At 36.6% G+C, this 12168-nt stretch overlaps 1 protein-coding gene across 1 annotated transcript; it reads left to right on the top strand.

Moving 5' to 3' along the window:
• The first annotated feature begins 3542 nt into the window (after nucleotides 1–3542).
• On the top strand, nucleotides 3543–7962 carry LOC113640947 (fibroblast growth factor 4-like). The gene is made up of 4 exons (XM_027143496.2): nucleotides 3543–3624; nucleotides 5064–5189; nucleotides 5376–5479; nucleotides 7216–7962. Exons 1-4 carry the CDS (start codon nucleotides 3543–3545, stop codon nucleotides 7402–7404), a joined length of 501 nt encoding a protein of 166 aa, XP_026999297.2. The 3' UTR covers nucleotides 7405–7962.
• The last annotated feature ends 4206 nt before the right edge of the window (nucleotides 7963–12168 follow it).

Genomic DNA, 12168 nt, shown 5'->3' with positions numbered 1-12168 from the left:
CGGCCAATTGAGAGAGAGGGGCGGGACAGCCATGCAGCCCGTCATCCAATCAGAATCGTCCAAAGACAAAAAGGAAGTCGGAACATGCCATAGTTTAGCAACCAGCGTATGACCTCTTGCCCATGAGTCGATTCCAGAAGAGTCGTTTTATTCAAAATGCTAAAGTGATTAGTGATGGGAAGCTCGGTTCTTTTCCGCGAACCGGTTCTTTCGGACAGATCGATTTAATGAGCCAGTTCAAAAATCCAGTTCACCAGTTATACGTAATGACGCAAATTCCATCATCCCGCTGCCGGCAGATAATACAGTCAATTTAACGAAATTCGAAAAGTTCTTTGTAATCATAACTTTAGTTGAATACGTTTCTTACATTTAAGTTTTGCAACTAAAACACCCAGTACAGGCATTTATGTGCAAACGTGGATGTTTTACGTGTCTTAAAGGTATAAAGTTAATAAACTAGTTTTCATCAACTTACAAAAAGCGGCATATAAAAATACAGACTAACCTGCACAATAGTCAATAGTAAAATTAACTGACATATATTGAGTGACATATATAGATTTTTTTTAATATAAAAATGTTTAATAGCCTATGACTAGTTACTATGCATATCCCAATATGTATAATTTGCTCTGCAGGTTCACGCATGCGCAGCATCAACAGTATGTCGGACGCGTCCGAAACAGTTCGTTCAGTGTACTGATGATTCGCTGTACCAATTCATCGGTTCTCGGACGCGTCCGAAAGAAACAGTTCTCAGTTCAGTGTACTGGTGATTCGCTGTATCGGTTCAGTAATTCACGCATGCGCAGTATCAACAGCTCGCGCTCCCAGTACTCTCAGCACAAGATGTCTCAGTTCAGTGTACAGGAGTTACATTATACTCCGGGATATTAGTTTATTTAGAGTCGGACCGACTGTCAGGCATGACCGAAAGTGAGTAACTTTAGTAACTTGTGGATCAGCGCTGATTCAGGACGCGAACTGTTTAGAACGAATCAGTCCGATTTGGTGAACCGGTTCATCCAGTTCACTAAAAAGAACTGGTTCAAAAGAACGATTCGTTCACGAACTGGCCATCACTAAAAGTGATTAATTTCTGTGTACACTGAAATGTCTCGGTTAAAATCTGTAAACTCACTGTTTAAAGAGTAAAGCACCTTAATATTATTTACTGTAAACCTGTGACTGAATTTACATTCAGCACTATTTTCAGAGCATTATAACCAGAGTTATAGGAAAAGAATCGACACTTCTGACCGGTCAGATTACAAAAAATACTGCTTGACAATACAGGGCTCTCAAGTTTTGAAGACAGGGAAGCGTGACTTCTCCAACCCCCCAGCAACAACCACCCCACCCACCTCCAAAAAAAATAAAAAATAAAAAAACTGGGGAGTTGTGTTTGGTAGGATCACGGACCGCAATTTAACCAAATACAAAGTATTATTAATTTACATTTATTAATTTTAATTTGTGTGTGTGTGTGTGTGTGTGTGTGTGTGTGTGTGAGAGAGAGAGAGAGAGAGAGAGAGAGAGAGAGATTATGACTTGTGTTGTTGATTGTGTTTCTTGCCTTTTTGGACTCCTTTATCATTTGTAATGTTGCTCCCATTTACAACAGTTCGGCTCAATCCCAGACATTTTCTTTGTGATGTGACATACGGTGACCCATACTCAGAATTCGTTCTCTGCATTTAACCCATCCAAAATGCACACACACTGTGAACACACACCCGGAGCAGTGGGCAGCCATTGCTGCACCGCCCGGGGAGCAGTTGGAGGGTTCGGTGCCTTGCTCAAGGGCACCTCAGTCGTGGCCGGCCCGAGACTCGAACCCACAACCTTAGGATTACGAGTCAGACTCTTTAACCATTAGGTCTCGACTTGCCCCATGATTGTTTCGTTTAACCGACCATCGAAAATACCCTCGCTAATGAATGTGTTTTTTTTTTTTTCCATTGGTTGTTGCGTTAAATCTTTCCCAGATAGTGCTATTTTCTGACTAACTATTGTGTAGCCTACTTTTTTGGTTGGCTGATAAGTGTCAGGCTCGACTAAGCGGTGCGGACTGATACATTTTGGGCGCTGCAGCTTATATATACAATAAAGAGTAAAAAGGTTTTTCTGCGTGAGAAATACGATGTAATCACTCTCAATGCGTGACACTTGACAGCCCTGACAATATGTGTAGAGTTCAAACCTCTGGTGTGAGATAAAATCCAGCAATCTAAGAGAATCTTTCAGCTGTAATAACAACCACTCAACCCCTGTTGTCTCTTGAGTCATATCACTTCCTCTCATCATATTCCAAACATTATGTGCCTTCATTAGGACAGGCAACAAAATTATTTCCATGTTCATAATAACAAAGATGTTCTCTACTTAGAGAGAGAGAGAGAGAGAGAGAGAGAGAGAGAGAGAGAGAGAGAGAGAGAGAGAGAGATCCTGAGCATGGGAAAGGTGCTATGAAGCAATATAAAAAAGAGCAATATACTAAATAGCAAATATACAATATATTTATATAGCTATTATTATTTTTTTATAGCTCGGTGACACCTCAGGTACCATTGCTATTCAAGGTTGGGTTACAGTCTCTGTGGAGTTCCTTGTGCTCTTCTATGTCTTTATGGGTTTCCTCTGGGTGCTCCCACTGTCAAAAAATAAACCTAAAGGTAGCCAGATTATCTATGCTAAGTTGCACCAGGTTTGAATGTGTGTGTAAATCCTCAGGGTAAATTCTCCTGACATACACCTAGTTTTCCCAGGATGTACTCCAGATTCACTACAGCCCTGGCCCTGAGTATGTTTATTATCATTCTGATCTTTATTCTTATTAAAGAAATCAATTTCTCAGGGAAATAAAAGTAATATGTAAAATACAACACATAACACACCATTTCTTTTTACATGGAAAAATATTGTATAGCACCTTTTTTTATTAGTATTAAGACAAAAGCCACTAGCGTAATATTTGTGCACACATGATTATGTGAGCAACAATTTCCACACATTTAGAAGATCATATCCAAAGTCAATATTAAAGTCTGATGTTGTTTACGTCAGTCCTACCTGTGAGTCAGTGTAGCTCTGTCCAGTTATCACATCATGGTTTGTTTGTAAGAAAAGCTACTGGTACAGAGATACAGAGATACAGATAACACTGACAATGGGATTAGTACTGTCAGAGACGTAAAACGTCTATCTCTCGAGGCACACTTGTACTGTGCATCTGCTCTGAATGTTCTCACGAGTACAAGTGTCATGGGGGAATCACAGTGAGAGGATATAAGGCAAGATAAAGGATTTAAATATGAGAGAGAGACAGAGAGAGAGAGAGAATGGCATGCTGACCCTGTTTATACTAAGTAGAGGACAGATTATTCAGTAAGGCTCTGTAGTGTGCAGCATGGCATTGTGGCTCACCTGGATGCTCTGTTTGTTTATATGAAACTGATGCAGCTGTCATGGACTCACACTTGACACTTGTGTGTGTGGCATTGCTTTTCAGCATGTGTGTGAGGTCTGAGAGGACAAAGATGGACGCATGCCGAGATCAGGCGAGCAGAATCAGACACTTGTGGCTGCTGTCCATCAAAGAATCACAGATGAGGCAGAAAGGTAGGTTTGGTTTGGTCTAAAATGAGAACTTAAGCAAAATGCTTATTTTTTTTGATGGACGATGGATATTAGCAAAGTCGAAACTTATCAGTATCATAGTTTAAGGAAATGTAATCAGAATTATGTCGGACTATGTAACTGTGGTGTCAGGAAAGATCTTTTTCTTGGCACATTGAAAGACACAGTTCACATACTGCAAATATTTTTACTGTGATAAAGTTACACAGATTTACTTTGAATTAAGTATCATATCAAACCAATGAATGGTATCAAGCAAAAAAGTATTAACAATATTAAACACTATATCAGCCCATGTGTGCTGTTTGAACAGGAATACAATGCATGTCTTACTTGAATATGAAAAGAAAAATTTATTATAAAATTAATGATAGATAATAAGGGAATATTGTCTAATAGAACTGTATATAATTATATCCTATACCATGTTCTATTATAATATGCTGGATATAATGTTGAATATTAATATATTTTACAAAAAGTGTATATATATATATATAGCGCTACAGAGAAACATTACACCTAACATGCACTTTTAATTAACTGCACAAAATATAGAATTATGTAGTTTTATCTCTTACAAGTAAAAGAAAAGTTTAGGTTGGATGCAAAATCACATACTAAAGCTTTGGATTTCTGCTCTGAGATTACAAACAGTATGAGTCTACAGCTTCAGTCATTTTTTAAGTGTTCCTTTGCAACAGGCAGAACAGATGCTAAAAGAGTGTAATGAAGCAAGAGCACGGAAACAAAGTCTCTCCATGTGATATTCATTTGGTATAATCATCAGAGACACAAGGACATGGGCATGACGTATTCCCCAAACTATAAAGTGATAACAGGAATGTTTCAGAGATTAAAGGAATGTGTGATGTGTCTTTGTATAGCTTTTTATTTACCTACAGTGCTAAACAAGTAATGTCTTCAAAGAACTAAACAATGATAATGCCGCTAATCATTAATAGAACTAGTGGGCATGAACTCCAGTCTGCACGTACAATCGATATTTTCAATTTGTTTAGTTGCTGTCAAGTGCAGAAACTTAATGAGACTCAATTTCAAAGACAACAAAGTATCTCTCATGCTATAATGAAGCTATAAATTAAAGATTAAATACATAAAAATAATAGATAAAAATAATAATCAAGCATGAAAATAAATTTAACCAATGGCCAGTCATGAATATTCATATTTATTTAAATATTAATTCAATGCATCATAAATAATGATAAGGATGAAAATAATGGAAATACATATTTGTAAAACTGCAACTGATCATAACACAAACACACGCAAATTAAACACTACAATTGCTACAATAATTATATGGTGGTTATATATATATAAAACACAATTATACAATTATAACACACACTCTCTTTAACATTATGAAGCTATTAATCTTTAGCATCTTTCAACAGATGCTTATTCATCAATAGGAAAGGTCAACACGTATCAGCTTCTGTATTGCCGTGTTGGAATCGGTTATCATCTACAGATCCAGCCCAATGGAACTGTAAGGGGTGTGCACACACCGACCAAGCACAGTAAGTTTTATACTTATATTTATCTTATGTAAGTGTGGAATTAAGTAGGTAAAGTGGTTAGAATACTTGGTAACTCAATAATTCAAGGACATATTTGGACAAATAACAAAAATAATGGTGGAGATTATGTTTTGAAGATTGGTGCTGAACTTAAGTTGTCTTTCTCCTTGTTTTTTTTTGTCTCAGGTTGGGTGAAGGTGTTTGCAGTGAAGTCTGGAGTAGTGGGCATTCGTGGCGTGATAATCAGGCTGTATTTATGTATGAATAAAGAAGGAATCACACAAGGAATGGTGAGATAGTTTTGAACATTCTTACTACACAACACAATGCTTTTTGTTAGGTTCCACTAGGGGTGGGCGATAAGGTAAAATATCATATTGTGATATTATCTCACACAGTGCTCACAACACTGTCTGAGGGATGGAGGCATTCTCTCTTTCTATGGCTCACTATGACACTAGCGAATCTTTGTTATCTATAAACTTACAGTTGAGTTGAAATGTTTACATCCCTCTTTGCTGAATCTGCAAAATCTTAATAATTTAAAAGAAATAAGAGGGATCTTATGAATTGCAGTTTGCTTTTTTATTTAGTATTGTCCTGAATAAGGTATTCCCCTTAAAAGATCTTAACGTATAGTCCACAAAACCAAATAATAACTTAATTTACACAACTGAACCAGTTACAACCGCTTCAAACTTAATACTGTATGTTGGCACCTGGATGATCAATGACTATGGAATCATGTGTTAGTCTTTACCCTGTAATTTGTAATTTAGGGGTGTAGTAGGCTAGTGGTTAAGGTGTTGGATTACCATTCGGAAGGTTGTGAGTTTGAATCCCAGGTCCACCAGAATGCCACTGCTGGGCCCTTGAGCAAATCCCTTAAACCCTCATCTGCTCAGTAGTAGAAAATGATATAAAATCTAAGTTACTCTGAATAAGGGTAGCTGTAATTTGCTATAAGTCTCGGCAAGAACAGATGTGACTGGTAGGTAGTAATTGGCCAATAACAAATTAGGAAGAAAATTAGGGTAATTCTTGTTAGAGACTAATAATATTTTTAAAGCACTGGCAGCTGACATACTTTTAATGTTCAGTGAAGTATATCATGGTCTTAATGTATCACAATACTCAGTTTTACTCAGTAATCAGTTTTGATTTATGATGATTCCACACTGTACTGTTCTGCAAAAAATCCTCATGATGTTTCAAATCTATTAAATCATGATTTGCTGAATATAAGCAAGTGGGTAAAAGAAAACAAATTAGTTTTAAATGTAGACAAATCAACATCTATGCTTTTCTGGAAAAGATTAAAATTAACTACCCAGCCATCTCTGAACTTGTCAGTCAATGGGCTGCAGCTAAGACAAGTGACGCAAGCCAGGTTACTGGGCGTCACCTTGGATTCTTACTTGTCTTTTTCAGCTCATATTGATGGAATGATAGGTAAAATGGGGAAGGGTATTGCAATGTCCAGAAAATGTATGTCATATATTCCTATGTCCATTGCTAGACAGGTGGTCCAGTCTCTTGTTTTGTGCCATTTAGAAAACTGTCCAATTATATGGTCGTCCACATCACTAAAACATCTTCGTAAGCTTCAAGTGGCACAAAATAGGGCGGCAAGGACTGTCCTCCAGTGCTCTTTAAAGACTAACGTGGCCCTGATGCATAAACGTCTTTCTTGGCTCACAGTTGACGACAACATTAAATTACGATTAATTTTAATGTTGTGGAATGCAGTATTTATGAAACAGCCACAGTTTCTCTCTGAGCAGTTTGTTTTTGTAGGAAGTGGACACCTATACGCCACTAGGCAGGCACTAGGTGGTGATATAAAACTTCCGCTTCCCAGGACAAATTTTTTGAAACGCACATCACTTTACAGAGCAATATCTATTTGGAATAGACTTTCTATCTCATCACGCAGAATTCAGAAGAAATACAAATTTATTTACAGGCCTGTGAATTGATCCTTAACTTGTAACAACTCAACAAGTGAAATCCTTCTCATCCACAGACACATTTTTCATCAGACTGTCTATTTAAGGAGCACCTACAGGAGAACCACTACACAACATATTCATCTGTAGCTCATCCAGGCTTATACCTGGCCCTGTCCAGAAAAGGACATATCAGGAGAGGAGACCTGGTGCATCCACACCATGCCAGCAGTCACTTCCTGCCTCGCAAAGTCTCAATGAGCTGAACAACATCACATCAGCACTTTAAGTAGCAACTATACCCCTCTATATACAACACTGCTTTTATTCTGAAGAGGAACAGACTACCTGAAGAAAAGAAATACTTCATCAGAGGTAGAAAACAGCTACAAGATATCTTCTGAAATCTAACAGGCTGAATAGACCACTGTTTAAGATGTTTATAGTTGTGTAATGTTGCAGGCCCCTTTGCACATTTTCTCCTCTTAAATTATTGATGGATTGCTGGTACATGCTTAAAGGTATACACCACCCATGTGTACTACTCTCTCAAGTGACGCTAGTGCATGGATTTTGACAATGAATTTAAATTTTATTTATAAGAGAAACTAGACTTCTGCACAAGCCAACAGTTCACACAGAAATGCGTACATTCCCAGGATACAAGGTTTAAAGGCTAGGTTCCGGTTCCACCACGTACCCTGAGGAGATTAAAGCTCTTACTAAAGCAGAATAAATGTTAAGTAGAGTGAATGTAAATTTAAACTGTTTATATACTATTTATTTGTAGGTATTCTGCATCGATACTGGTATTTTATATGCATATTTTTCATGTATTTATGTACAGTTTGTATACTTTTATATAAATAAATGTTTATTTAAATGTTTATATTTATTGCTCATATTTAATGCTTTTTTCGTTGCTTTATTCCATTTTAATAAACATTAATACACATACGTTAGAAGAAAGTTGAGATGGCATTAAGCACCAACTGCCTTTCCCGTGTTAGGAGCACAGACAACACAGCTGATCATTTAAACCTGGATGCTTATTATTTCATCTCATCCTACTGCAGAACTGGGTGAAGCCAATTCTAGCAGAATAGCCAATTCTGACTCTCTACAGACCTTCTAAACAGTGTTTTATTTTTAGGCTCCAGGTATCTTAAGTCTGGAACCCAGTTAATGGTTTCAATGATAGAGACTTAAAAGCACTTTTGCACGTCGCTTTGGATTAGAGAGTCAAATGCTGTAAATGTGAAGTAGATAAAGCTAACATCAAGTAGAGTTCTGGTAAGTTTAGACCTATTTAAGATGATGACACCAACAAGTCCCTTTTCACAGGGAATCCATCTAACAGATACATTAACATATTAAATTCAGTTCTGGGTAAATTCAATAAATTAAATTCTATACACAAAAGTCTGATTAAAATCTAACAGGATGTCTGCCATCACACAGAAACTTACTGTTTGTTTAGTTCACTTTTTATTTAAACCTGTTTACAGAAAGGAATCTGGGTAATAGATTCACTAGACTGATTCAAAACATTTTTACATTTCAGTTCTTTAGTATTGTATATGCTGATTGTATATGGTGTGTTTTTTTTTTTTGTTGCATTTTTTATTTTATTTTCTTGCTTCACAGTGATTATTATTTTAAATTCCTTTTTTTTTGTTTAAATTGGATTTGTAGCTCTAGCCACAGTAAGACTACACAGCCTTCATTATTTATCAAAACCGGTATTGTGGACTGGCCAAAAAATCTTTGAGCAAGCCAAGTCAGTCCCAAATTCACATCACTTAATCCCACTTTGCTTCATCCTGAGAGTCAGGACTGTTTGCCTCATTAGATTTCAGTGTAACAAAACATTTTACGCAGTTTGCCTGTAAATTTGAGTCGATTTACTAATTCTCTAGGTTTGCGAGCAAGCATCCCCGATGACCTACACATTCTAGTTATTTGTGTCTAGTTATTCTTGGTTCTTGCATGTGTTTGCTAGATTTGGATAAGAACTCATTTCCTGATTTTTGGCCCATGTGCAATATTCGTTTGAATTCCTGTGCTAACTAAATTGAACAGTAAGTAAGAAAACAAGTTGGCTAAGTAGAATGAAGTAAAATTTCATAAAATATTTTTTCTTTTGGTCAGCAAAACAGCAAGTGAGAATGATAAATGAACCGTTGCTTAATACATACAGTAATCACGAATCACAAAGCACAGAGAATGGAGAGCTAAATAAATGTCTTATAAAGATGTTTATGTACATATCTAATTTACAATGTTACAATGCAAATACATCCATACACCATATATATCACTGTAAGAGTGACTGCGTGGAGTGGACACACCACAAAATCTGCTGTTTCACTAAACACCGCATATGTAAAAGCATCCTGCTAATAAATACTCTAGAATAAATATTAAACTTTAATTATTTAATATTACAGTATTATTGCCATAAGAATGTTATATGAAAGTAAGCAACTTATGGATGTTTTGAGATTAAACATGGAAAGACTGGCATCATTCTTTTATTAGCACTCTTACAATGTGGTTGGGATTTTTCTTTTTGTTTAATCGTAATTAAAGACACCTTCCCTTTCAGAGTAATACAGTCTTGAAACTCTTACTTTGTTCTAAGCAAACAATTGTATAAAGTCTTCTTTGTGTCCGCAAATTATAGTTGTATTTGAATGCTATTCATTGTTCAAGTTTGTGATGTTGTTTGTAGACACATATTCCAGTAAAACTCTCTCTGAAATAAACCTAATCTTTAGAAATCACTGAGGAATTCTGCTTGTGTAACTACAAGCAGACTACATAAAGTTAAGACTATTATACTGAGAAATACGTTTGTTCAAGAAATTTAGTAACCTAGTAACTTAGTAACTTTAGTAATTTAGTAACCTATTTCCAAATGAGGAGCTGCCGAACAATACCAACTATAGACAGTAATTTGTCACAGTTATAACTTGGCTACAGTGGTGCTGATTCACTGAGTTACAGTGTCATGATTTATACATTTCTGTGTTTAATAAACATTTTAATTAAGTGGAAAGACATGATGTGCTGCCAGGAAAACATAAGCAACAAAAACTAGGACACTGAGAAATGACATGAGGAAATGTCATATGATCTAGTGTAACGTGACAGTGTGTAAAACTAATCTGATGCCTTGCCTTGTCTAATGAGGCAAAGACCATTTCTAAGCAATAATAGAGAATAATAAATTCATGTGTTGAGTTTCATAGATTCCAGTTCCTTCATTTTATTGAAAGTCTTTTTAAAGATTTTTTTTATTTAGTTTAATTTTGACACTTATTGAGGTTTTTATTGTAGAATTTTCCTTTTATTATTATGAACAAGTCCTTTATTTGAATGTGTGTAGACAAGTAAAACCACAAAGAACTACACTTTACCTAATTATCCTGCTGTTGGGTGACAACTGGAATACAGTGTGCTTTGCATGGCTCAATCAAAATAAAAATAAAAAAAAGTTTACATTATTTAAAGAACTTGAATATCAGCTTGACTGAAAACTATTTTCTGTTTTACTTTTACTGTAGCCAATGAGCAGAAAGGTCTTGTCAATATGTGAGGAGAGAGTGTTCAGTGCGCATATGTGACATTAGCAGAAAGCGGTTTTAACATTGACATGGAGGATAAAAATAAAGAATGGCTTACGATAAGGCAAGAAGTAGGACGTGTTAATATAGGATCAGCTTTTCAGGGCTGAAGAGAACAGAAGGAGCAGGAAGTTGGCCACATATTCACAGGTTGGAGTTTCCCGAGTCAATAACTCCTGACCTAAACGCTGAGGTGAAAAGGTGTTATTTGTGTAGTAACAGTGTTTAGCTCAGGAGTTATTGACTTGGGGAAACTCCAATCTGTGAATATGTGGCCGACTTTACTTAAGACGCCGAGGCGCTTTTTTCCTTCTCGATAGGTGAGTAACGTTGGTTTTGCTTTGTTACACAGAACTAATATATGCCGTCCTTTGCATGATTATGCTTGTGTGTCATTTTTGCTTGTTTGTCTATCTGCAATCGTATTGTTCTTCCCTTCAGCTATAATAAAGACACATTTCTTTCCATTAGTCGACTGGGTTACGTATTAGTGACGGCCAGTTCGTGAACGAATCGTTCTGCAAACTGGCTCAGTCCCTGCCAACCTAAAGGTTGCCACTGTTACTCCCTTGCTCAAGAAGCCTTCATTGGACCCCTCTATTCAAAAAAACTTTCGACCTTTCGTCTTGCCTTTCGTGTCAAAAATTCTGGAGAAAATTGTGCTAAATCAACTTCAAAGTTTTCTGAATAACAATTGTATCTATGAGGTTTTTCAATCGGGTTTTAGGTCTGCTCACAGTACTGAATCTGCCCTTTTGAGAGTTTTAAATGACATTTATCTTTCTACTGACTCCGGAGATTCTGTGGTTCTTATTCTTTTAGATTTATCAGCTGCTTTTGATACCATAGACCACTCCCTCTTATTATCGAGGCTTGAGACCTGGGTAGGTCTAAAAGCAAATGTTTTGAGATGGTTTCAGTCATACCTAACTGACAGAAAATTCATAGTGAAACTGGGTAACTTTTCCTCCGCCCCTGCCGCGCTGTCCTATGGCCTTCCACAAGGCTCTATTTTAGCTCCTCTATTTTCGTTATGCATGCTACCCCTGGGCTCTATTCTCCGGAAACACGGTGTATCTTTTCATTTCTATGCTGATGACACCCAAATCTACTTACCAATTAGGAAAAACAATCCTTCAGCAATCTCATCTCTTCTAAAATGTTTAGAAGAGGTTAAATTTTGGCTGGCACAAAATTTCCTGTTTTTAAATGAAGAAAAGACTGAAGTAATAATGTTTAGCCCAAATGAGAACTCTCAGTCCTCAAGCTTCAATCTAGAGAGTTTATCTGTTTTTAGATCTTCACGGGTGCAGAATCTTGGCGTCTTTTATTGATCAGAACTTAAAATTTGACAAACACATCTCGTCCGTTATCGGGTCTAGCTTTTACCAACTGCGGATT

The sequence above is a fragment of the Tachysurus fulvidraco genome, chromosome 6 (assembly GCF_022655615.1).
Source record: "Tachysurus fulvidraco isolate hzauxx_2018 chromosome 6, HZAU_PFXX_2.0, whole genome shotgun sequence".
Lineage (NCBI taxonomy): Eukaryota > Metazoa > Chordata > Actinopteri > Siluriformes > Bagridae > Tachysurus > Tachysurus fulvidraco.
The sequence above is the reverse complement of the archived record's forward strand: the minus strand, read 5'-3'. Positions and strand labels throughout refer to the sequence as shown.